The sequence below is a fragment of the Emydura macquarii genome, unplaced genomic scaffold (genome assembly GCF_026122565.2).
Source record: "Emydura macquarii macquarii isolate MOO-44397 ecotype Brisbane River unplaced genomic scaffold, CSIRO-AGI_Emac_v2 contig_499, whole genome shotgun sequence".
In the NCBI taxonomy this organism is placed as follows: domain Eukaryota; kingdom Metazoa; phylum Chordata; order Testudines; family Chelidae; genus Emydura; species Emydura macquarii.
Window position 1 is genome coordinate 16766911 of NW_027130636.1, and position 26758 is coordinate 16793668.

The 26758-nt window shown below is 57.5% G+C and overlaps 1 protein-coding gene across 1 annotated transcript in view; it reads right to left on the reverse strand.

The window, feature by feature from the left end:
- The window catches only part of KLHL30 (kelch like family member 30), a 46950-nt gene extending 20534 nt beyond the window's left edge, over positions 1-26416 (reverse strand). The window contains exons 1-6 of the mRNA XM_067539029.1: positions 26360-26416; positions 23301-24137; positions 20372-20504; positions 2057-2143; positions 1083-1238; positions 248-436 (exon numbers count right to left, since the gene is read on the reverse strand). Of these exons, the coding sequence (XP_067395130.1) occupies positions 248-436; positions 1083-1238; positions 2057-2143; positions 20372-20504; positions 23301-24122 (1387 nt within the window). The 5' untranslated portion in view covers positions 24123-24137; positions 26360-26416. The remainder of the gene's footprint in view (positions 1-247; positions 437-1082; positions 1239-2056; positions 2144-20371; positions 20505-23300; positions 24138-26359) is intronic.
- Positions 26417-26758: the final 342 nt, after the last annotated feature.

Sequence of the window (26758 nt, forward strand, 5' to 3'; positions counted from 1 at the left end):
TGGGCACAGAAGTGCCACCACATTCTCTGAACAAAGATGAACAGGCTGACACACACAGACTGTGCACTGCAACTCATGCGTGTGCTGGTTCTATCCTTGCACCCTGATGCCATGCATGGCAGCACACATGTTGTAGGTTAACATGTCAATGCGCATGCACCAGGACTGGCCTGCCATTGTTGGGAGGGACCTTTCTGAGGATAGGGCCTAGGTGTCCGAATATCCAGTTGCCTTTCCTTCTCCTTACCTATGACAGGGTTGTAACACTGCAGGGTTAGTGCATTGTACTTGACAGCACAAGAGCCAATGAGATAGAGCTTCCCCAGGCATCCAGTTGCAGTGAAGTTGCTAACATACTTCAGGGCAGGGCTGACAGGGCACCAGCTGTTATTGTAGGGGTCATAGCACTCCACCTCCACAGTGTCCACGGTGGTGCCTACAAACCAAGAGAGGAGACAGGCAAGAGGTCAGCACAGCAGGGTGAGTGTTACCATCAATGCATTGCAGTAGCATCTGGGTCCAGAGCCTCCCAGTGCCACATGCCATACAAACACATGACAAAGAGATAGGCCCTGACCTGAAGAGCTTACAATCTAGCACAATCAGCATGCTAGGCAGGGGGGCACAGCACGCCAGCTGCCTAATCACAATCTAGTATTCTGTAGGCATCTCTGAAGGCAGACAATAAGCTGGCCGTATGGGTGTCTACAGCCAGCTCCTCCCATGCACAAGGGGTGGCACGGGAGAAAGTGCAAAGGCACCTGTTAGGATAGGGTTTAAATGGGCAACTGAGACTGGTATCATTTGCAGAACGAAGGCAGGAGCTGATCCAGGACTGAGCCTGCTTACTGCGCGTGTATGTTCTGACTGCCAGCACAGGAGGCATAACAGTGTGTGCTTAGGGAAGTTGATAGTAGGTTGCATTCTCCTATTTTCTGCACTCTCTGCTTTAACTGAGCAGGAAACACAAATATTTAAATTGGCATCTTAATGAACTTCTCCATCTGCTGTTTAACTCTTGTGAGATATTTTGTATTGTGGCCTTATCAGACTGACATACAAAAGAGACAGATGGTGCCTACCCCCAATGGCATAGATCTCTCCATTGAGAACAGCACTGGCATGGTTTGTCCGGGGTTTCCGCATTGGTGCAATGGGTTTCCATGCACCCTCCTTGAGGCGGAAGCACCAGGACTGAGTGGTGGACCAAGTGTCATTCTGCGTCCCCCTGGAGCCACCTAGGAAGAGAATGATCCATCACACACATGGAGAAAATGCTGTAGGATGGAGTCAGCCCCTGCCCGGGATACTGTTCCTACACACCCACCCTGCATCTCTGGTCTTGTCATCTAGGCACCTTCACAGTTATTAAATCAAACCGTGATCCTCTAAACAGCCTAGAAGACAACTTTATAGAGAACACAGCACCACAGACTGCTGGCTACAGCTCAATAGGAACAACCTCCCCAAAATAAAAATAAACTAATCTAAAGCCCAAGCAAACAAAAAGTAACCAAACTTAAACTCAGGCAGACTGTAAGAGGGAGTAAAATCCATAGAAGAGAACCCTGTACTGAAAAGCCCATCTAACTGCCAGTCCTAGCAAGGTGAATCTCAGCAGGTACAGATGGCAGGAGATAAAGAGAAAAGGGGTCTCTCCAAAAACCACACCATCCATGCATGAAGTACAGTCTGGCACATAACTAGTTCAGGGTCTGTGGTGTCATGCACCATTCCTTAATTTAATTAAATATATCAGAGGGCTCTGATCTTATACAACATTCTGAAAATTGCAGAACTAGTGCCCAAGGGCTATGTGATACCATAGAACTTCCTCAGAGTTGCTTCTTATTGGCAAAATACCCTCTGGATGCTGTGTAAAGAGTAACACTTATTAAATGAATTGCTTATTTATTTTCTTTGTTAGATTAAACAGACAGAAAATAACTGCAGGGCCACCAGAACAACCACGTGAAGGGAAATACGAGGAGTTCCAAAAGTCAAGTCCCAGGTTCGGTTCAATGGAGTGGTGGAATGACAGCCCCAAGTTACATACCTGTGACATAAACATCATTATTTAGTGCCACCAGAGAAAATCCCCATTTATAGTAGTCTGGAAAATCAGGAAGAGCCATCCATCTTTCTGAAACACAGAAAGCCAAGTAATAAAGAACCACATCCAAATGCATAAATTGCTATATACACTAAGCTTCCCAATGTTCCTATCCTCCCATCAGGTGACTACAAGACAACACCCCTCCTCTGCTGTAAATAAAAGGTAGGATCAGCACTATTAAAATGATCACTTTCCCCAGATTTCATTAATGCCCCAAAGCTCCTCTATCCATTCAGCACAGCAGGTCTTTAGGAAATTCCGTGGAGCCAGATCCTCATGTACTGGTGTCAATGGAAAGACTATTGAACTGCAATCTTTACACTCCCCAATAACAAAAGCTGGCCAAACACCATCAAGTTTTTGCAATACCTTTAGTTGTACAACTGCAGTTCATGTTACTCAGGATATACTCTTGGAAAGGAAAGCAGGAAGCCTAAGAAGGGCTCCCTTTCTATTCTAAACAGTGTTCTGCAGGCTGCCTTAGAAAACACACCAGTGTTCCCCAGCCCCTCTGCTGTAACCCAGGATCCAGAGGTTGGGGATGCGGGAGGAATGCTTACACATGTAATTCTGATCCAACCGGTTCCCCTTTTCTTACCCACATGGGTCCCTGGCTCCACCCGCAGGTCTTAAATCATTTCAAATAAACCTGCCCTTAAAATGGAAATCTTTTGACTCTGTGGGCTCAATCCCTGTCCCTGGTGTATAAACTTTATATCCCTGGTATAAATCACCACGGTTCCACTGACTTCAATAGAGCTACACCAATTTACACCTGCTAGAGATCTGGCCTATTTCCTTCAATGACATTACATTTACACCTCCCTGGAATCTGGCCCCATTACTGTAAAAATGTCCTGGAAATTCTGTATCTGCCTCGAGGTGCCACTATACTGGTCTGTGCCATGCTGTACAAGGTAGGAGGGGAAATGCCCCACACCTGTGTGCCAGGATGCATGAGATAGCTTACACTTTTCATAGCATGTGTGTCTACGCTGCTCCCCACAGACTATTGCACTGGGACTGGAGCGTATATAAGATCTCCTCTGGACAACACTAGAGCATGCCTGAATTAAAACGGCTTTGCAGTCTGCTGTCAGTGGGAATCTTTTGACTTCAAGGGACTGTGGTAGGGTGGCTTTCGGGCTCCCGTGGGCCAAGTGCTTTCTCATTGCAGTGAGCACAAAATGGCCACCCCGGGTCCCCACCAGTCTTAAGATGGCGGCCATCTCGCTTCTGCCCCATCTTCCTTCCGGCCCCCTGCAGTCCAAACCAGGCCCTCGGGACCTTAAATTCTAAGGCAGGGGAATGGGGGGGGGAGGGGGAAACCTCTTCTCCAGGACAGGGGGAGGCTATCTGGTTGGTCCAGGGGCAGTCAGGGTAGAGGGTGTCCAAGCCCACCCTCTTCTTCGGACACCAGCCCAGAGACCCTGGCTGATGATAGCTTGCTGCTGCTGCTGCTGCTGCTGCTACAAGGCACTACATACATATTCCCTCTGGGCTGCTTCCCTACCCTGGTTTTTGTCAAAGCTAAGTAGCCTCTCCAGCAGGCAAGCCCCTGCTTTTCTCTAGCTCCTACCACTCACACTTCCTACTCCAGACTCCAAAAGCACCCTATCGGGCTGGCCGGGGCTTATATCCGCTCCCAGGCAGTCCTTAATTGGTCTCAGCTGATCCTGGCCTTAGCTGACCCTAACTGGTCTCAGCTGGCCATGGCCTCAGCTGGCCCTAATCAGCCTGAAGGAACTCTTGGGCAGCTGCTAGGGGAACAGGGCCTTAGTCATTCTTGGGCTTACCTAGTGTCCTTCTACCACCCTCCACCTGCTGCTGGGGAGATTGCTGCCTTGGGGAGCTCCTCCTGCTGCTTTCCCCTTTGCTTTTGGGGGCCCCACTATCCTTCCTGCCTCCCCTGGCCTGCCAGGGGGGAGTGGGTGCATGAGGGGCCTCCCTACCACCACCCCCTCCAGCTGTAGCAGCGCGCTTTCTCCTGGCCAGCTACTTCTCCCTTCTGCTGCTCTTGCTGTGAGCACCCCGTCCCTGCTGTCCCTACCCTCCTAGCCCCCATGCTTGGGGGCTCCCCTGCCCTCCCCCTTTTTGCTCCCCCTTCCCTATAGCTGCCCCAATGCTTGGGCTCCCCCCTCCCCTTACTGCCCCCCTTGTAGTTTGTTCTTTGCTTTGTTTGTTTGTGTTAGGTTGTTTGCCCTGCCCTTCTTGCTTTGGTCCCCTTCTGGTTTGTTTGCTTGCCCCCCCCCCAGCCCCTGAGTGTTTGTTCCCTGCCCCGCCCGACTCCAGGGGTTTGCCCCTGAGCCTCCCCAGCCCTGCTCCTGCCCCAAGTGCCACCCATTCCCCTGCCGGTGGCAGTTTCCCTGTTGCCCCTTTTCCTCTGGCCCTTGTGCTCCTGCCCCCCAGTGCTCATGGCTTCTTTTAATTGACCCCCCCTTTTAAGTTTTCCCCCCCCCTGCACACTGAACTCCCCTAAGTTGATTTAGCCCCCACCCCCAGTGCAGCCGGAGGAGCCGGTGTTCCACCCAGGGCTGGTGAGTGTGTCCCCTGCACCCCTGCCTGGTTTGGGCCCCCCCCCATTCATTTGTCCTGGTGCCCTCCCCCCTGCTTTCAGCCTAGCGGGGAGGAGTGGTTCACCTCCTCCCTCCTTCCCCCTCCCCCTTCTCCACCTCCCCACCTCCCTTACTCCCCCTGCCCCTCCACCCTTGCCCCCACGCCCCTCCCTTGCTACTTCCCCTCCCTCTCGCCTCCTCTGCCCGCCCCCTTAACTTCCGCCCTTCCTGCTGCGTCCTACCTCCTCCCAGGATGGTGTGCGTGTCTGGGGCTGGGACCCCCTCCCTGGACGCTCCTGCCCCATGCCCTGAGCCCCCACTCCCATCCAAGGCATCTGGCCTCGCCGCCCCTACCGGGCCACCGGTTGTCGGGCCCAGGGCTCCAGCAGCAGACACCATGGGTGGGGACTCTAGGGACTCTGCCACTGCCCCAGCTACCCCCCCCCCCTGCTCCAGGGGCTACGCCCTCGGCCAGGAAAAAGGGCCAAGGGAAGAAAAAGGGCAAAGGCCCTGCCCAGACGGCAACCCCGCCCTTGGTGGGGCCTGCTCCCTCCCCAGTTGTCCCTTCCCTGGCTGTTCCCTCCACTAGCTCTGTGGGTGGTGCCGCTCCCAGGGCGTACGCCCAGGTTGCTGCGGGTCCCCCTCATGCCGCCACATCATCTGGCCTGACCGCCGCCTCCAGCACCATCCCTGGAGGCCAGGGCCCCTTCCCCACCCTTACCAGGAGGCATAGGGTCCGCTGCCTCCTGGTGCCTGCCTCGCCCCACATAGAAACCTACGTGTGGGCATTGGCGTGGGTGGTAGGGCCCACAGCCATGGTGGCAGCCTCGAAGATGTATGGGAAGGTGGTATTCTTCCTGGCATCCAAGGCCGCCGCCCAGGAGGCGGTGGTGACAGGCATGGCGGTAGGGGGCATCCACGTCCCCGTGAAGCCCCTGGAAGACCTGGGCGTACGGGTGGTCCTCACCTCCGTCCCGCCCTTCCTCCCCAATGCCGCCCTTTTGCCTTTCCTCTCTGCCCTGGGGAAGCCCATCTCCACCATCAGCCTGCTTCCCCTCGGCTGTAAGGACCCCGCCCTCCTCCACGTCCTGTTCTTCCGCCGGTGGGTGCAGCTCCAGCTGCTGCTGGCAGTGCGTGGCAGCGCTAGAGGGGTCATTTCTGGTGCCCCATCAAGGGGCCCAATATCGGGTCCATTACAGCACAGGAGAGACCCGGTGCTTCCTCTGCTGGGCCACGGGGCACATCCGGAGGGACTGCCCCCTGGCCCGGCAAAGTGGGGAGCCCAGGACCCCCGGGACCCAGGGGGGTGCCAGCCAGACCAGCGGCGGCGCCCTCCCCAGCCATGCAGTCCCTGTGGCTGCCCCTCCTCCATCGACTGCCACCTCCGCTCAGGCCCCGGGGGTGCCTCCCCCAGCGCGCCCAGACAAGCGGGCGGGCCCTGCTGACGCCTGGAGCAGTCTGGCAGGGCCTGCGGAGGGGAGGGGGCCAGGGCCGCCTTTAGCAGGCGCTGGAGGGGGCTCACCCCAGGGGGAGGCCTTTCCTTTCCCCACTGCCCCGCCCCCGCTTTCCCATACTCTGTCCTCTGCGCTCTTGCCCCCTGGCCCTGTCCCCACCGCCCAGCCCTCCACCTCGGAGGGCTGGGTGCTCGTGCAGAGTAAGTGCAGCAAGCGCAAGACCGGGACCTAGCACTCCCTCCCCCTTGTTGCCGAGGGGGGTGAATGCCCCTACAAGTCCCGCAAGGGGGCTGCTGGTCCCGGGCCTTCCGCCATGCCTCCTGCAGGGGCCCGGTGCGTGGCATCGGCCGAGGAGACTGCAGCGGCAGCTGTGGGTAGTACCATCTCCCTCCTAGAGTCCCTCCTTGAGGAGTCCCCGGCCAGATGCCCCTCTGCCCCCACGCCCCTTGCACCCTCTGCTGGTGCTGAGGTTGCTTCCTCCTCGGTCCCCACCGAGGAGGACCTCGTGGTAGCAGAGGGAGACTTCTCCTCCCTTATGGAGGAGATAGATGCCTTGGGCCTGACCCAGCGTGTCTGGGGGTGGACAACCCTCCTCGCCCAGAGGGTTCGGCTGAGGATGGCCCTCGGCCACCTTCCCCTTTCCCCTCCCTCCCTTCCCCAGCCGCTGGCCCTGCACCTGTCCCCCGGATCATTCCAGGCCTTTCTCCCCAACTGGTCAACGGTGCCGCCTCCGCTGCCGCCACTGCAGCCCTCGGAGCAATGACTGGAACTGAACAGTCAGGCCCCAGGCAGCTGGACTCCCCGCTCTCCAGCATGGGATGGCCGCCCGTTGACCCAGTCACCCCTCCCCAGGAGTGTGGGGCCGCGGATGGTGCAGCTCCTAAGCCCGGCCCTGAGGCCGTCCCCCCTGCCTTGCCCGAACCTCCAGCTCCTGGCCCCGATCCGGAGACACCACACCCCACTGGCCTAGCCACCGTGGACCCCGCTCCTGACCCTGTTACTCTCCCTGTCCCCTGCAACGACCTTGACCCTATCTCAACTCCTACCCTTCTCCTTGGCCCTGCCCCTCCTCCAACTCCCCCCCCCCCACTACCTGTGCCCCCGCCGCCCCTGGAGTTGTCTCTTTCCCTTTGGTGAGCTCCCAGGAGGCGGCCTTTATTTTTACCACTCCCAGCCCTTAGGGGCTGCTGTCTTCCCTCCGTCGCTGCCCCCATCATCTGCCCCATCCGGCAGTGGGGCTGCTGCAGGGGCTGGGCTGGAGGACGAGCCTCCCGAGGCGCTGCGCGAAGAGCTGCGCACCTTTCTCCAGGACTCATGTGGTACCTGGAACCGGGTGCAGCTCACGCTGCAGCGCTGAGGGGATTTCCACCGCGTCCTCCGGGCCGTGAGGGCCACATTGAAGGAGCTTCCGTGACGCCCTGATAGCCTTCGGGACCGGTCACAGGCTGCTGCGGAGCCCAGCGAGGACCTCTGGTGTTCCCAGCCGCGAAGGTCCCCCCCAGTCCTCCTCATAATGTCTGTCACTTTCGCCACCTTAAATACCAGGGGCTGCAGGACGGGTCTCCGCAGGTGCTCTTCTTCCTTTCGGGAGGGGGGGTACACCGTGGCGTTCCTTCAGGAGACCCACATGGACCCAGCCGCTGAGGCCAGCTGGTGGCTGGAGTGGGGAGACGGGGTGCACTTGTTCTCCCCCAACCTGCAGCCCGAGGTGCTGGGGATCACCAAGGTTGTGTCGGGCCATCTGCTGCACCTCCGGGTCCGCATGGAGGGGCTGACATTGAACCTCGTCAATGTCTATGCCCCGACTGCAGGCCCGGAGCGGGTGCAGTTCTTTCAGCAGGCTGCCGCCTTCCTCGGTGCTCTGGATCCTCATGAGTGCCTGGTCCTGGGCGGGGACTTTAACACCACCCTTGAGGAGCGGGACCGCATGGGGACCGAGCAGTGCCAGGCCGCTGCTGCCGTCCTCCAGGAGATTATAGACCACCACTCCCTGGTGGACGTCTGGCGCGACCACCACCCGGACGACACCATCACCTTCACCTTTGTCCGGGTGGGGGAAGATCGGTCGAGCCACTCCTGGGTGGACAGCATCTATTTCTCTTGTCACCATCTCTTGCAGGCCCACTCCTCCAGCGTACAGCCGGCCCCGTTCTCGGATCACCATCTGGTGACCGTGACGGGCTCTCTGACGGCAGAGAGGCCGGGGCCAGCCTACTGGCATTTCAACAACAGCCTGCTGGAGGATGTGGGCTTCGTGGCGTCTTCTGGGAGTTCTGGCTGGCCTGGCGGGGGTAGAGGCGCGCCTTTCCCTCGGCGTGGCGCTGGTGGGACATGAGGAAGGTGTGCGCCTGGCTCTTCTGCCGCGACTACACTTGGGGGGCCAGCCAGCGGAGGGATGCGGGGATAGAGCAGTTGGAGCGGGATGTTTTAGCGCTGGAGAGGCGTCTAGCCGCCAGCCCCAAGGATCCATCCCTCTGCGGAGCATGCCGGGAGAAGCGGGAGGAGCTCCGGGCCCTCGAAGACCTTCGGGCTCGGGGTGCCTTCGTTCGATCCCGCATCCGTCTCCTTCGGGAGATGGATCGCAGCTCCCGCTTCTTCTACGCCCTGGAGAAATGACAGGGGGCCTGGAAGCATGTCACCTGCCTTCTGGCAGGGGACGGCGCCCCCCTGATGGATCCGGTGGAGATGTGTGGAAGAGCCCGGGCCTTCTACGCTGACCTCTTCTCCCCGGATCCGACTGATGCCGCCGCCCGCAGGATGCTCTGGAACGAACTTCCCATGGTCGGCACGGGCGACCGGGACCAGCTGGAGCTCCCTCTCACTCTGGCCGAGTTCTCGGAAGCCCTCCGCCTCATGCCCACCAACAATTCCCCGGGCATGGACGGGCTGACTGTGGAGTTCTACTGCGTGTTTTGGGACGTCCTCGGCCCGGACCTCTCCATCGTCTGGGCTGAGTCCGAGGCCAGCGGAGAGCTCCCCCTGTCGTGCAGGCGGGCCGTGCTCGCCCTGCTGCCCAAGAAGGGGGACCTCCGCGACCTCCGGAACTGGCGTCCCATCTCGCTCCTCTGCACGGACTACAAAATCATGGCCAACGCCGTCTCCCTGAGGCTGGGGTCCGTGCTGCAGGACGTGGTCCATCCCGACCAGACCTACACCGTCCCGGGCCGCACCATCTTCGACAATCTGTATTTGGTCCGGGATCTCCTAGAGCTCGGGTGTAGGGATGGTCTGTCGTTCGCCCTCCTGTCTCTGGATCAGGAGAAGGCGTTTGACAGGATGGACCACAGGTATCTCCTGGGCACCCTGCGGGCGTTCGGCTTCGGGCCCCGCTTTGTGGGTTTTCTCTGGGTGTTGTACGCCTTCGCGGAGTGCCTGGTCAAGCTCAACTGGGCCCTGACCGAACCGGTCAGCTTCGGGCGTGGAGTGCGCCAAGGCTGTCCGCTGTCGGGCCAGCTGTACACCCTGGCCATTGAGCCCTTCCTCTGTCTCCTCCGTCGGAGGATGACAGGTTTGGTGCTCCGTGAGCCAGCGCTGAGGCTGGTCTTGTCAGCGTACGCCGACGATGTGCTCCTCGTGGTCCAGGACCCGGGCGACCTGGTGCAGTTGGAGGTCTGCCTGGCCGTCTACTCGGCAGCCTCCTCCGCCCGGGTCAACTGGGCCAAGAGCTCTGGCCTGATGGTAGTGGCCGGGTGGCAGGCGAGCTCCCTCCCACCCGCACTTCAAGCCATCCGGTGGAGCGCGGGTCCGCTGCTCTATCTGGGCATTTACCTTTCTGCCACCCATCCCTCCCCGGCAGAGAACTGGCAAGATTTAATGGACAGGGTGGTGTGGCGGCTCCGGAGCTGGACGGAACTGCTCCGGTGCCTCTCCCTTCAGGGGAGGGTGCTGGTCCTCAACCAGGTGGTCCTGTCCATGCTCTGGTATCGTCTCAACACCCTGGTCCCGACCCCGAGTTTCCTGGCCTACCTCCAGAAGATAGTTCTGGAGTTCTTTTGGCCAGGACTGCACTGGGTCTCTGCAGGGATCCTTAGTCTCCCCTCGGAGGAGGGAGGGCAGGGCCTGTGCTGCATCCTTCCGCCTCCAGGCCCTTCAGAGACTCCTTTATGGTGCAGGTAGTCCGGCGTGGAGCCACTTGGCGCACGTCTTCCTCCGCCGCCTCCGAGGGCTCCGATACGACTGGCAGCTCTTTTTTCTCCACCCGAGGGGTCTTCCGCGTGACCTCTCCGAGCTGCCGGTCTTCTACCAGGACCTCCTCCGGACCTGGAGGCTGGTCTCTGCCTCCAGGCCCCCTTTGGTCCCCGAGGGGGAGGATCTCCTCGCGGAGCCCCTGTTACACAATCCCCAACTCGGTGTGCAGGTGGCGGAGACCCCCTTGGTGCGATGGAGGCTGGTCCTGGAGGGAGTCACCAAGATCGGAGACCTCCTGGACTACAACCGGGGGGACAGGGTGGACCCCCATGCACTGGCTTGGCGCATGGGGCTCTCCACCCTTCAAAACCCCCAGCGCGTACTCCAGCCTTGCCCCCCGCTGCTCATGCCTACCTCGAGCGGGTCCTGGGAGAGGGTGCTCTCCACCTGCCCCTCAGCCCCGGCCCTCCGGCACTCTCCATTGGGCCCCAGCCCCGCGAGCCCACTTGGCCCCCCCTTCCCTATGCACTGAGCTGGCTGCACGATCTGCAGCCGGTCCTTTTCTGAACCGCGCCAAGAGACCACCTTTACATGCTCGTGCTTGATACCCTACACTTCTCCGCCCTCGCGTCCCGCCCCGACACAAAATGGCGGGACCTGCTGCCACCTACGGAGGGCGGGGACCCCCGGTGGGCCAGCCTGTATTCCACCTTGACCTCACGGCCCACCAGAGACATCAGTTGGCAGCTCCTTCATGGAGCCATGAGCACGGGCATGTACTTGACACGGTTCACCCCCCCGCCCCGACACCTGCCCCTTCTGCGGCACAAGGGAGACCCTGGCGCACGCATACCTGGAGTGTACCAGGCTGCAGCCCCTCTTCTGGCTCCTCCAGAACCTCACTTTTCCTCACACTTGTTTGTTTATGCACACCCCGTCCATGGCCCCACAAAGTTGCAGGACCTCCTTGTCAACCTCCTCTTGGCCCTGGCCAAAGTCACCATCTATAACAGCAGGGAGGGGAGGTTGGCTGGGGAGGCTCCCTGAGACTGTGGGGCCTATTTCTGTTCCTTTCTTTGCTCAAGTATCCGGGAAGAGTTCTTCTGGGCGGCATCCACCGGCTCCATCAACACCTTCCGGGAGCGGTGGGCGCTGTCCAGGGCTCTCTGCTCGGTGTCCCCTTCCGGTTCTCTTCGTTTATACCTATGACCCTCATGTCCTTTCCTGTTTTTCCATTTGTTGTCCCAAGAAATCAATTGCATTCTGGGTCCAGTGGCTCCTCCCCTTAGGCTGGGGGAGGGGCTTTGAGCGGTGGGTGGGCTGACACCCACCCACCTCCTAGTTTGCAAATAGGACCACCCTCCATTAGCCCCTGTCACAGGACTTACAACATAGTGCAGGGGAGGCTGAGACCTGGTTACATTAATCTGGCTACAGGGGAAAGTGTGTGGTAATTAGCTCTGGTTCTTGTGCTCATAATGTTGTCAAAGTCTCCTGTGATTGCATCATTCTGCTAGGATTATGCCCTGTCTCCACACCCAAACTGCAGAAAGTCTGAGTCATGGGCTTGTGACCTGGGGAATAGAGCTAGCATACGGCTGTGTGCTTGCTGGGTGGCCGGACAGTCTCCCGGCTCAGCATCAGCCTGTGGGGAAAGCAGCTGTTCAGTGAATAACAAAAGCCAAGGACAGTCAGAGCATTACATCACCCTGGTAACGACTTCAGTCTAGGATGAACTAGCATTACTGTGTGTGTCTAAATCTCTTATGTCAAGGATTTGCTGGTTGTTTAGCCCCTGGCAAGGTCACTTTGTTTGTTAGCCACCAGCACTGTGCTTTGTAGCATGGTGGGAGCTTTAAGTCATTAAGGACTCACATCTGAGTACGGGCTCAAAAACCATGACCAGACTCACAGCGGCCAAGCACCTTTGTTGGTTTGCTGGTTTTTAATCTGCATTTTCAAATCACTTGGACACTATAGCTCACCACAGACTCTCCCTCCCAGCACCAGGTAAGGCCTCCATTCATGGCCCTCTGGGGAAGTGTAGGATGGGCTCCTGCCCGGTCTGGTCCTTGCAGCCCTTCCTCAGGCCCAGGCTTGGAGGAAGGCTGCTGCGCCTTCCAACAAAAAGGGGATATTAGTGTCCATAGGGGCCGTGGCCCCGGCCCTCAGGCAGGGCAGGCGGGCGTCCCAGTAGGCTATCGCCCCGGCCCTCAGGCAGGGCGGGCAGGTGGGCGGCCCAGTAGGCTATCGCCCCGACGCTCAGGCAGGGTGGGTGGGCAGCAGTGTCCTCTAGTCAGGAGAGCAGGGGCCGGTATTCACTCCCTTGGCAGCGAGGACAGGAGGGGTGAGGAGGGGGATGCAGACCCACCCGACTCCACTGCGTCCCAGCCCAGGGTCCTAGCAGTGGCAAAGGCTTTGCCACTCAGTCGGCGGGGCTCCCGCCGCAACACGCCGATGGGGCTTGCCCCTTGTACAGCCACACCTATGGCTGTCCCTGGGCCACTTCCTCCCCGTATCCCCCGCCACCTGCGTCCTCTGGTTCCTCAGGGTCGCTGGGGTACACCGCCCGGGGCAAACCAGCCAGTCCCTCCTCATCCACGGGCGGCAAGGCGGGGAGCTCCTCGGCGAGGGGCAGCTCCTCCAGGTCCCAGGGATCGGGGTAGGGCTCAGCCTCAGGCAGCTCCTCCAGGTCAGGTCCCGCCTCTGGGGGCTCGGCTTTTGGCAGCTCTTCCAAGTCGGGGCCAACCTCAGGGGGGAACTCCCAGCCCTCCGTCTCAGGGGGCTCAGCCCAGTCGCTCGGGCCTGTAGGCCTAGGCCAGTCTAGAGAGCCCAGAGGCCCTATCCAGCCCTTAAAGGCGGGCCGCTGGGGTCACTCCCGGGGCCTCTGTGCTGGGAGCCGTTCACCTGGGGCGGAGGCCTTGCCTGGTTTGGGCCTTCACTGTTGACGGCGGGATGGCAGGTCTGCCTCCAGTGGCAGCTCTCTCCCTACTGAGCAACAGGGCTTGCTTTTTGTAGTTACAGCCCTTACTGAGGCTCTGCTCCCCTGCTGCCAGGTTGGCTGGCCGGCGGAACCTATCAGTGGCCGGCTCCCCGGTTGCTGGGCAGACTGAGCTGCCAGCCTGTTCAGGGCCTGATCTGGTCCTTGCGGCCCTTCCTCGGGCATAGGTTTGGAGGAAGGCCACTGCGCCTTCCTACACACTCCCCCTCCCTCAAGTCCAGCCCCCGGTCTCCAGGGCTGGCTGGCTCTGGTGGGTCCATCTGGGATAAGGCATCCGCATGGTTCCGCCCTGCGCGGTGTTCGACGGTAAAGGCGAACGGCTGCAGGGTGAGGTACCACCGCATCACCCGGGCATTGGTCTCTTTCATATGTTGGAGCCAGCAAAGAGGGGCGTGGTCCATAACAATGGTGAAAGGGCTTCCCAGTAGGTAATATCGTAGGGCTTCCAGGGCCCACTTTACAGCTTGCGCCTCCTTTTCCACCGTTGCATAACGCTCCTCCCGAGGGAACAGCTGGCAGCTTAGGTAGAGGATGGGGTGCTTCTCCCTGTCAAATAGCTGTGTCGGTACAGTCCCCAGCCCAACGGCTGAGGCATCCGTTTGTACTATGAAGGGTCGAGTAAAATCGGGGCTGTGGAGAATGGGCTCGTGACACAGGGCCTCTTTGAGCGTGATGAAGGCTCGGTCCCGTTCCGGGGTCCACTGGATGCGGAGTGGTTGGTCTTTCCGCAAGGAGTCCGTAAGTGGTGCCATGAGGGTGGCGAAGCTTGGCACAAACCATTGATAGTACCCGGCCAGCCCTAGAAACTGTCTGACCTGTTTCTTGGTGGTCGGTTGCGTATATTCCCGCAGAGCTTGCACCTTGCTAACTAGGGGTCACAGGGTCCCTTGGCCCAAAGTATAGCCCAGGTACATTGTTTCTCGCCACCCAATGCGGCACTTTTGGGGGTTGACGGTCAAGCCTGTGTCACGGAGGGTCCTCAGCACAGCGGTCACCTGGTTGAGGTGGTCACCCCAGTCTCGACTATTGACGACAACATTGTCCAATAGGCGGTGGCGTAATTTATATGGGGGGCCAAAAGCTGATCCATCAGCCTCTGGAAGGTCGCAGGGGCCCCGTGTAATCCGAAGGGCATGCGGATGAAATGGCATAGGCCGCTAGGCGTTGCGAAGGCCGTTTTCTCCCGAGAGCCGGCAGCCAGGGGGATCTGCCAGTACCCCTTTGTTAGGTTGAGCGTGGAGAAATACTGGGCCTCTCCGAGCCGGTTGAGTAGCTCGTCAATACGAGGCATGGGGTACGCATCGAACTTGGAAATTTCATTGACGCGCCGAAAATCAATACAAAAGCACCGGGATCCATGAGGCTTGGGCACTAGTACCACCAGGCTCCACCTCTCACTCGTCGAGGGCTCAACGACTCCCAGGCGTAACATGGCCCAGACCTCCTCCTCTACTGCCGCTTGAAGGTGGCGGGGCAGTGAGCGGGCGCCTGTCCGCACGATCTCACCGGGTTGAGTCTCTATGACATGGTACACCTGGTCGGTCTTTCCAGGAGTGGCGGTGAAGGTGGTGGCAAAGGTCTCAATCAGGTGTCTCGCCTGTCGGATCTGCAGCCCACTCAGGGTGTCCCCGAGTTGGGGATCCCCTGTTTCCTCCTGTTTGGGTATCAGGGGGCCCAGCTCTGGGTCAGGGGGCTGCGGGTTGATCAAGAGTCCTTCTCGCTCCCGACAGGGTTTTAAACAGGTTCACGTGGTACACCTGCCTCTTTTTCCACCGATCGGGTTGGTGGACCTCATAATTCACGGGCCCCACAGCCCGGAGGATCTCATAGGGTCCCTGCCATCAGGCGAGCAGCTTGGAATCCGCGGAGGGCAGCAGTACTAGGACCTGGTCCCCGGGCTGAAAAGATCGGGTGCGGGCCCCCTGGTTGTAGGACTGGGCCTGCCTCTGCTGTGCGGCTTGCAGGTTTTCCTTGGCCAATGTCCCAGCTTGGCGGAGGTTGTCCTGTAGGGTGAGCACATACTGGAGCATCACTTGCGAGGGTGATGGAGCCTGCTCCCAGTGTTCTCTCATTAAGTCCAGGATCCCCCGGGGTTGACGGCCATACAAAAGCTCGAATGGGGAAAACTGCGTAGGGGGCCTGTGGGACTTCTTGGATGGCAAGGAATAAGGGCAGGATGAGTTGGTCCCACCACCGCAGGTCCTCTGGTGGGAACTTCCGCAGCATGTGTTTTAGTGTATGGTTGAACCGTTCGACTAGGCTATCAGTTTGGGGATGGTAGACGGAGGTCCTGAGTTTCCAAATCCCGAGGATGGCACACACCTCTCGTAGCAATCGGGAGGTGAAATTGGTTCCCTGGTCGGTTAGTAGCTCCCGGGGGAGCCCGACTTGGGCGAACACCTTAACGAGTTCACTGGCCACCGTCCGAGCAGTGGCATTCCTCAGGGGGATGGCCTTGGGGAACCGGGTGGCGTACTCGACTAGGACCAGGAGGTAGCGGAACCCGGCCACGCTCCTTTCTAGGGGCCCCACCAGGTCTACGGCCACCCTTTGAAAGGGGGTCCCAACCACGGGGATGGGGACAAGGGGGGCTCGCGGGACTCCTGCTGCTGCCTGCGGGACTCGTGCTGGTGCCACTCGCTGGCATTCGGGGCAGGAGGCGTAGTAGTCCCGGACCTGCCGGTGTAAGCCCGGCCAGTAAAATCGAGAGAGGACTTGGGCTAGGGTCTTGTCCACACCTAGGTGCCCAGCCGCCAGGACATCATGGGCCAACCGTAAAATGGCCTTACGGTGGGGTTGAGGTACCACCAGTTGGGCGTGGGGTTCCTGAGTTTGCAGGTTCCTCTCCAGGCAGTATAGCCGGTCCCGCCGTAACTCGAACCGAGGCCACTGGGCAGCTCGTTGGGGGTCGGTCGGTGTCCCATCCACCACAGCCAGCTGTTCATACACCCGGCTGAGGGTGGGGCCCTCCCTCTGGTCTCGGCAGAAGTCAGCAGGGGTCGCCCAAGGGCGGCGGATCTCCGTCTGTTGGGCCCGTCCCGCCTTCTGGTTCCTTGGTCTCTGGGTCCAGCGTGGCGGTGGAGTCCGGCTGGCCCTCGCCCTCTGGTGGATCGGGTGCCTTGGGGGATTCTCCCTTGGGGGCCCCGGCATCGGGGTCCTTGGTGGGACCGGCTTGTTGAAGGACCCCCGCAAAGTTGGGCTAGTCCCACCCGAGGATCACCGGGTAGGGTAGATGAGATGCCAGCCCTATGGATAGGATGCAGGTCTGGGGTCCGATGGTTAGAGGGACCGGCATGGTCGGATAATACCGCAGGTCCCTGTGAATACAACGCAGGCCAACCTTGCCCAGCGGTTTCCCATCCTCGGGGACCAGGCCCCACAGGATCAGGGTCTGCCCACATCTGGAGTTGATGAGGGCCTCGACCCGTCTCCCGGCCAGGCCCACCGGGATAGTGGGCTTTGGGCCAGAGAGGCCCCAGGCCTGCCCTTCTCCAGCATACACCATTCCGTAGATGCAGCTCAGGGTTGGGCACTGCCGGTATAGGTGTCCCTGCTGGCTGCAGGCGAAGCAGGGTCCCGGGTCCCTGGGGCGGTCGATTCAGGGGCCGGCTGCGGCTCGGCTCCAGGCTCTTGGGAGGTCGGGGGCTTGACCCGGGAGGAGATTTCCCGGCTCCAACGGGTCCGGCCTGGCTGGGGCCCATAGTCGTGGGCCCGATGGGCCTCTCAGTGGCCAGAAAGTCCTCCATCAGGTGAGCTGCCTCCGTCAGAGTGGTGGGGTGGTGCCTGATCACCCAGGTCCTCCCCTGGGTCGGCAGGATGTGTAAAAACTGTTCTAGGACTACCTGTTCTGCCACAGCGGGTGCCATGTTCTGCTCTGGTTGGCGCCAGCGCCCGCCGGCGTCCCAGAGCTCCTGGGCCACGGCCCGGGTTGGGCCCTGGGGGAGAAAGTCTTTTCCTGAAACCACCGTTGGTAGGTCTCCGGGCTAATGTCCAGAGCATCCGTGATCGCAGCTCTCATAGTTGCATAGTCTTGGGCCTCTTCATTGCCCAGGGCCCGATAGATCGCCTGGGAGGACCCTGTCAAGTAGGGGGCCAGGAGGGTTGCCCACTGGTCCGGGTCCCAACCCGTGGCCATGGCCACCCGCTCGAAAGTCACCAAAAACGCCTCGGGGTCATCTGCAGGTCCCATCTTAGTGAGGCGCGGCTGAAGCCAGGTGATGGGTGAGCCTCGGCCTGAAGTCTCGTCCAGCCCGGGGCTTGCTGGCCCCGTACGGCCACTCAGCTGTTGCTGGCCCCGTACGGCCACTCAGCTGCTGCATGAGCTGCCGTTGAAGTTCCTGTTGCTGGGCCCCCAGGTCCCGCAACAGTTGCTGCTGCTGGGAACCGAGTGTCTGCAGGAGTTGCTGTTGCTGCTGCATTTGAGCCATTTGGTGCTGCTGCTGTGCTTCGGTCCACCAATTAATCAACTTGTCAGCATCCATTGTCAGGTCAGTCGACGCCCACACTCCTAGGGAGCGTTGACACTGGCAGCCCCCCTTTGTGTCGGGGTGGGGGGTTGCCTGCATTCTCGACCACGTGTAAGATGGGCTCCTGCCCAGTCTGGTCCTTGTGGCCCTTCCTCGGGCCCAGGCTCGGAAGAAGACCGCTGCACCTTCCAACAAAAAGGAGATATTAGCGTCTGCAGGGGCCGTTTTCCAGGCCCTCAGGCAGGGCGGACAAGCCAACAGTCTATCGCCCTGGCCCTTGGCAGGGTGGGGCGGGCGAGGAAGCAGTGTCCTCTAGTCGGGAGAGCAGGGGACGATATTCACTCCCTGGGCAGCGAGGACAGGGGGGGGAGGAAGGGGGACGCAGGCCCACCTGACTCCACTGCGTCCCAGCCCAGGGTCCTAGCAATGGCAAAGGCTTTGCCACTCAGTCGGCAGGGCTCCCGCCGCAACACGCCGACAGGGCTTGCCCCTTGTACAGCCGCACCTATGGCTGTCCCTGGGCCACTTCCTCCCCGTATCCCCCGGTACCTGCGTCTTCTGGTTCCTCAGGGTCGCTGGGGTACACCGCCCGGGGCAAACCAGTCAGTCTCTCCTCGTCCACGGGCGGCAAGGCAGGGAGCTCCTCGGTGAGGGGCTGCTCCTCCAGGTCCCAGGGATCGGGGTAGGGCTCAGCCTCAGGCAGCTCCTCCAGGTCAGGTCCTGCCTCTGAGGGCTCGGCTTCCGGCAGCTCTTCCAAATCGGGGCCAGTCTCAGGGGGGAATTCCCAGCCCTCTGTCTCAGGGGGCTTGGCCCAGTCGCTCGGGCCCCGAGGCCTGGCCCAGTCCTTCAGGCCTGTAAGCCTAGGCCAGTCTAGAGGGCCCGGAGGCCCTTTCCAGCCCTTAGAGGTGGGCCATTGGGGTCGCTCCTGGGGCCTCTGTGCTGGGAGGCATTCACCTGGGGCGGAGGCCCAGCCCGGTTCGGTTCGGTTCGGTTCGGTTCGGGCCTTTGCTGTAGCCGGCAGGATGGCACGTCTGCCTCTGGCGGCAGCTCTCTCCCTACTGAGCAACAGGGTCTGCTTTTTGTAGTTACAGCCCTTACTGAGGCTCCGCCCCCCTGCTGCCGGGTTGGCCGGCCGGCGGAACCTATCGGTGGCCGGCTCCCCGGTTGCCAGGCAGACTGAGCTGCCGGCCTGTTCAGGGCCTGATCTGGTCCTTGTGGCCCTTCCTCGGGCCCAGGCTCGGAGGAAGGCCACTGTGCTTTCCTACAGGAAGAATGAGCAATAGTCGGAATAAACTGCTTGCCATCAGCCAAATATGGTTCCACTGGAGTCAGTGAGAGTTTTGCTGTGGGCTTCAGTGGAACCAGGATCCAGCATCCTGTGAAGGAAGGCGGGGCAGGGGAAGCAACTCTTTTTTGGTCTACGGGGAGACAAGAGCTGAGACGCTCCATTCGTTCTTGTGCATAGGGTCTGACTGAGCCTGTGCAGAGTAACAGGGCCTGGCCCTCAGCTCCTGCCTTTTCACACAAATGGCTCTAATGCCTCCTGTTTGTGAATGGATTTGCTGCCCAGGCCTTTAAAGGGTGGTGCTTGAGATTAAAACCAGTAAACGACATGTCCGTGTTTCCAGTTACATGCAAACTACACACCCCTTTGCCAGAGAGAAGAGAAGACAGAGATTTCTTCAGACAGTGATCACCTGTCACGCTGCCCTACTAGCCTCTCCCACTCTCTCCTTCTGTCTCTCGTTCCCAGCTCACACTTCCTTCCTGTGTGCCTTTCTTCTTTCCCAGTTAATGGGTTAACTAGCTGCTTAGCGTGCCCAACTCAGACTGATCTAGCAATTAGCCCCAGTTTCCCTGGGTCAGCCTTTCACTAGGGACACCAACTGCCCATCCAGTGACCAGAGTGCTAGTTCAGCTGCTGGTTCTCAGCACCGTCACATGTATCTTATACAAACAATAAGACCTGGCATTTCAAAGGTGACTTGGCATTATCCCCACTTAACAGACAGGAAACTGAAGAGATGCCGATATTTTCAAAAGTAGCCACTGAATTTGAGCCCCTCTGCTTAAAACTATCGGGCCTATGTGACTTGGCCAAGCCAACGCCCGAGCGGGGAAGAGAAGGCAGGTCTCCTGATGTCTGGTCCTTCATCCTCTGTAGGGGACCCCACACCCTCAGTAGCCACCGCCAAAGCTACAACAAGTCATGGTGAGCTGTATGAGTGCTCATCCTCCAGATCCTACGCTGGGAAAGTAACAAGCAGAGGCTAAGACGAGGCCAGAACACACAGTAACTGCAGAAATTTCTCTCTCCCAAGGGGAAAAGGTTAAAACAGAAAGACTGCGTATCTATTGCAATATAGCCTTTGCCCCCAAAACTTTTAGGGCCAAATCCAGTGTTCCATCTGCTTAGCATTAATTCAGCAGCACACAGGGGATGGAGAGTGGCTCTAACAGGGCAGCTGGAGAATCCCTAGTGTGCATATAGTCACTGCCTCACCCCTCTAGATGTAATACCTCCAACAGTACAAGTGCTCCAATACTGCAGTTATTCAGCAATGTGCACCACTGAAATACTGCTGGAGCTATATGTAAGACTGGGTTTGACCTGAACTTCATCTAGGACCAGCTTGGTTTTGCTTGCTTACTGGTCTTGGGATTATAAAAGGTGAAGTTCTGGGAGACTGGCAGCTCCACATCCTCTGCCTCGTTCTCTTCCAGAGCGCGCCCCGCAACCACTACCAGCACCTCCTCCAGCTTCTGCGGAAGGGCAAGCAGACTCTTCTGCACGAAGGAGCTGTTCTCCACCTTAGAGAAGATGAAAGAAACACATCAGCAGGATCAGAGGCTAGGATCCTGCACCTTATTCTCCTGGCTGGGCAAACTCAGGGCCATGGGACAGTGATATTGCATTCAGAACTATGGGAAAAGTTACCACCAGGGCTCTAGAATGGCATTACAGCCTGGTCTGCTCTGGCGGTGGGTTGGGAGCCAGCCTTGCTTCTTCTCTGGCTCTAATGGCTGCTGCTCCCTCTGCAGGAGGCTGGCTACAGACAGTGTCGCATGACTTACCCTCAAGGGCCCATTCTAATGCTGTCCTTGCCACCAGAAAGGCTACTCCCATTCTGTAGCTGAGGTTCTGATGCCATCACATGGCTCTGGAAGGCAGGGCCCTGGGTGCATGCCTATGAGTTTCTCCATCTCCTGTGCATGCTGAATGATGCCAACCCAAAAGCAACTCATTATAAAAATGTGGGGGGAGAGCAAAGCCTGCTGAGAAGGGAGTTGTGGGGGCCCCACCCACTGCAGGCTCTGTATGGGGCCAGCACTCCCTGCTGCCTGTTCTCAGCCAGATGTGCTCCTTCAGGACTGAGGCTGCTGCAACTGGCATTGTTTGGGCAGAAAATTGCCCTGTCTCCCTACTTTATCCTCTGCCGACTGACCACATCACTGCTCTTCACAGGGCTCAGCGTGCAGACTGTGTTGCACTGCTGCCAGGTTACTTCCCACTAGCATTATCTGCCCAAGGAGCACAGATTAATTATCGCCTCCAAACCACAGGACCTGCCTGCCTAGCAGCGGGACAACTCTGGAGCCCTGTGAACAGCTGGATTCACCATGGCGGCTGGGACCAGTTTCTCCCTTCCCATTTACTGGGAGCATTTGGAGGGTTTTCTGTGCTTATTTATCCATTGAAAGCAGGTGCCTTTCCTGCCCACAAAGTGCTGCATCTCCCAGCCTGTCCCCACATTCCCTGCACTCCTCACAAAGAGAACATCAGCATCAAATTGCTGCCTACTAGTCCTCAAAGGAAACTCTGCCCGAGTGCTTAATTGGTAATAAAAGAGATACTGGGGCTTAAGCAATTTTTGTACTTTCATAACTGATGCAGCAAGTCCAAAGGTGCTGGGGCTATGAACTACCAGGTCTAGAGGTGCCAGGGCAGAGCACTGCTTTTTCCCACTGAGGAACTGCAGTGGTAAGTCTGAAAAGTCTTCGAGGATGTGACTGAGCTGTACTAAAAAACTGCTTTGGGGGCTTCCGATGAAGCCCAGGTACCACATTCTTGGCTTTCAGCCTTAGATCTGCTCTACTTATTTCTCAGGCTGCATAAGAACCCAAACTAGGTTTTTGCTGTGACTTCCCGAGGTGAATTGTATTAGTTACAGCTAATATTTGCATTAGAGTCAAGTGCAATTGGAGCAGTTGACTATGAACTTCTAAAATGACCTCTAAGGCTTAGGTCTTAGGAGACAGCCCCTCTCCTGTCTGTATATGCCAACATGGCAGTGCACACAGGCTGTCAGAGGAGGGCCTCAACACTGGCATTTGCTCCCCTGAAGCACCAGCAGCGCTGGAGTCTGCTGACAAGCTCTGTCTCTAGTCTCCAAGATTTCCCTGTGTTGATCCAAGTGATGTTTGCTTTGGAGGAAGGGTCTAGTTTTGCCTTTTGATAAAACAGCCAAAGACTGTGGGCCAATTCCTCAGGAAGTGCAAGTCAGCATAGCTCTCTCTCTACCTTCATCCTGAGACATGGTGAGTGGGGTGCATTTCAGAAAGCAAAGAAATAAGGAAAGGTCTCTCTGTTAATTTGTTTGGAATAAAGCAAGAACAAATTAGCAATAGAAATTAGTGGTGGCAGAACAACTTTCCCCCTCACCTCAAGAATTCAGAGACTCATTGGTGTAGTTCAGATTAGCACCCAGGAATCTCTATGCTTGTTCAAAGTTACCCCACCTGATTCACTGGTCTGGGAATCTTGGGAACACACAGTATCTGTGCAAGCACCCTGGCATGTCTGGTTTCAGTCGGGTTGGAAATTCCCACCTTAGCAGCCTTTCCTGTGATGTTTATGCTTCCAGGTTGTATCAAAATGCAGTGCCAACGTATGTGAAAATTAATAAACAATTAACAAATATATCAGCCTTCCAAGAACTGGAAGGATTAGATCAAACTTTGGGAGAAGCTTTGGGTTGGTTATTTGACCTGATTTGTCTCCTCTGTTTGTCTGCTCACCTGTTACAAATTTTAGATGTGGTCCTTAAAGAACAGTAACTGCTGGGCTATGCAGGAAAGTTTTTCCAGTATAAACTAAGGTGTAAATTTAAATTGATATCGCTATCCCAATACAACCCTCTCCCTACCCCATCATCCCTGGGCAGACACTCTCATGCCAGGATAAGAGCAGCCTTTATTTCATTAAACTTGGGCAGGGAGTTAAACTAAACCAAAAGAAGCCACTCATCTATTGGAATTAGAGTGTCTACAAAGTGGGCTATACTGGTGCTACTACAGCTAATAGTCCCTTCTCATGCAGACAGGCTAAGAGTGACTCTGCTTACTTAGCGGGAATGGATCAGGGGTAAAGCTCCCGGCAGAGCCTAAATTGGATTTCTGGGCTTATCTGGAAGAGACTTGAGGTACAGCGATGATTTGGGGAGGCTATGGGCCAACATGGTTTCCTGTGCCTAGCTGAATGGCTGACAGCTCCTAGGAATCTGATTGGACACAAATGCAGGTCATTTCCCACTGGCAATGGACAGAAGCTCCTGTCAGGAGCTACCTAACAGCACTGACCGTGCTCCGGTATCTGGAGATGACAGCCTTGCAAGCTTCCGAATTCTGGATCAGCGGCTCCAATGAGAGCAGGTTCTGCAGATACTGATCTGGTAGTGAAACCAGGTGCACCAAGTCTAGGAGCTCGGGAAGGTGCTTGGCTCTTGATGATTCTTCGTACCTCACCCACCTAAGCACAGCCTCGGCTAAGCTCTGCTCTTCCTGCACCTGCAGCAGGTCATTGGACAAATAGACTACCAGCCTCTCCTTGGATAGCTGGAGGAACTCCTCCTGGTGAGACACAGCCTCAAAGTTCTCCTGCAGGAAAGCCCAGGCCTTTGAGGACACTTCCTGGCAGCCATGGTTCTCCCCAAACTCACAGATGCCCAGGCAGTTGCTTGCATCCATCTGCTGCCTCAGGTAGCGGCTGCAGACTTTACGGATGGTGGGGAAGTGGAGCTGGTTGGAGGTCCGGATTAGTGCCTCCACGTTCTCCTGGTTGATGGTGATCTTTCCTGTGTAAGCAAAGTCAATCAGAGTCTCCATGACAACAGGATCCACCTCTTTGATCTCCACACGGGCCAAGATGCTCTCAATAAAGTCGCCAGTGAACATGGCGTTGAAGTAGTGGCTGCAGAGGGCCAGGATGCTGCGGTGGCAGGGGAACTCACGCCCTCCCACCAGCAGCGTGACGTCAGAGAACTTGGGATTGGAGCGCAGGCTCCTCAGGCCTTCCAGGATGCCCTGGGGGTGGGACGGGAGGGAGAAATCAAAGTCATCGATGTTCCTCACCATGGTGCTGTCCTCTGGCAAAGCCCACTCCTGCTCTTGGGTATCTAACATGCACACTCCACCCTGCTGAATAAGCAATGAAAGAGGGGAATGAGTGTTTAGCCAGGTGTCCTGAAAGGGAAGGTCAGTAGTAACTCCCTCCTCCGGCACCAAAGTGCATTCATAAAGGCAGAGTCCCCCACATGACTCATAGGCACAAGTAGGGCTGACTGTAAGTCGTGTGTCAATGCATTGATCTCTCCTCCCCCACCCCCTAATAAGCAAATGTCTCCAGAGGTTCCCAGTTTATAAATGCACCCCGGTGCACACCCCTGGCTGGACTGAATCACTCTCCCTTGCAGCCTGATCTCACTGACTATTCCCTGTTGAGAACATATTTCTGGCTCCTTTTAGAAAAGGGAGAGAATCTGATCAAATTAAATACGTTTCCAGTGGCCTGTATGCCACTCATCTCCTTAGAACCTGGGCACGGTGTATTTCCTCTGTCGCACGGCTATGTTTTTTATTTACTGTAGTGCTGAGACACCCCAGCCAGGCTGTGCGGAGAGATAATATTCAAGGAGTGGTTGTGAGTGTGATTTTCAGCTTTTTTTAAAAAACATGATGGGTCAGAACTTTGGCTGGTGTGAATCAGCATATTGTCATTGTGTGCGTAACAGCTGTACATAGAGACACTACCTGAGGGTGATGCAGCATTCTGCTAGGCACTACACTGGCACCTTCGTCTCCATCTTATCAGACATAAGCTGTGTGTCTTCACTATCAAGATCCTTTACAGCCTAGCCCCACCCTATGGAATATCTCTCATTCTCCAGCGAGAGGGCGACTCCTGCTTCCAGTAGGCCCATGGTGTCAGCCTCCATTGCCTACTTGTTCAACTTTCAAGCAAGCACTGTTGTGCTTTCCCCCATGCCGCCCCTCCCAGTAAACATCTGCAAAACTAAGCCATCCTCCTCCTCCCAACCTGCCTTAAAACTCTCCTTTGCCATTAGGACTGCAAGAACACGGGCAGTGTTTGGGCTGGAGTGTGTGAGACCACTGCCTAGCCTGCTGACTGAGAGTCCTGTTGTTTCTTGTATCTCCCTCCCACATCTGTCTGTCTATCTGTATCCATCTGTTGTTACTCATCTTATATTAAGGGTATGTCTACACTACAGCAGCACAGCTGCAGCACCGACTCTGTAGCGCCACAGGGTAGATACAGAAGGGGGTTTCCCACTGGTGGCGTTAACCCACCTCTTTGAGAGACAGTAGCTAGGTCAAGGGCAGAATTCTTCCTCTGTGCTGTGGAGAAAGGGGCTGCTGGGGAGAGCAGAACTCCCCAGGTGCTGTGTAGAGGAAGGGTTATTCCAGCAACCAAGCTGCAGCTACAAGGGCATTAGGGTGACCTAACTCCCTCGCACCAGGCGTGGAATTCTTCACAGCCCTGAGTGATGGAACTACGGCAACCTAAGCTGTAGTTGTAAACATGGTCTTAGGCTGTCAGCTTTTTGGGGCAGGGACTGACTGTTTGTTCTGTTTTTGTACAGCACCTGGCACAATGAACGACTGGCCATGCCTAGGGCTCCCATGTACTACGATAATAAAAAAAATCAATAGGAATGGTGATGATACAAACGCATAGGAAGAGACGGTCCTGCCCTATTCGAGTCTAAAAGGCAGAAGAAACAGGGACACAGAGGGGTAATGACTAGTCCAAGATCTGTAGCAAAGCCAGGAAGAAAATCACGGTTTACTGACATTCAGTCCTGTCCCCTTGCCACCGGCCAGTGACTACAGTGATGCTGAGGATCTGGCCCACTACAATCTCTTCCTCCCAGAACTTCCTGTTTTCTTCCTCACTCTCTCTAGCCTTGTACCTTGACAGCTTCAAACCCCTCCGAGCGTCTGTGCACACCTCCAGAGCCATTTTCCCACAGACAGCGCCTGGAAGCAGTGAGGGAGCACACTTTGGCTGCAGGGTACATGATTTCCAAGGAGCCCCACAGCTGGCCCGGGAGTCTATGAAACTGCCCCCTCCCGCCATGCTCTGCAGAGAAGGTGCAGAGGACAGGGCTGCACGGTGGCTCCCTTGTGCTGTGTGCAGACAGTAGCAGTTTGAGGGCACACTCTGCAAGGTTCCCTGCAGGACGAGCACTGAACAAGGCTGGCACCCTGCTCTCGGTGTGCAGCACTAGGAGCTGCCCTGGGCTCTGGCTAGCTCTGTGCCCTCCCTCCATGTTGTGCCCTCCAGCCAGCACCTTGACATGCTGCACAGCACAGGCCAGTGCTGCAACCCCAGCACTTACCGCTCAGCTCCCTCCGACGTGCCTCTCTTCAGCTGGCCCATACGACCGGCCGGTACATTCGACCTGCGGTGTGTGGGAGACTCTGGGAGGGCGGGGTGTAGCCAGATTCCCAGCCGTGGGAGCTCAGCGCTCAGGAGGCGTTGGTCTTCAGGAGACATGGCTGGAGCCCAGTGGAGGTTATTTTTAGAGGGCAGCCTGCCTGTGGGGGTGGGGAGTGCTTTGACAATTATTCTTTCCAGGCCACCTGCTCTTAAAGCGACCTGCCGAGGAGAGACAGGCTGGGGCTGGGAAGGAGGCAGCAATAGGGTGGTGTAAGTGGGGCTTTGCTGGCGTTTGGAAGGCAGCCTCTCCAGCTACAGAGCTCCTTTGTCCCAGGGTGATGGGGCACCTCGCATCAGG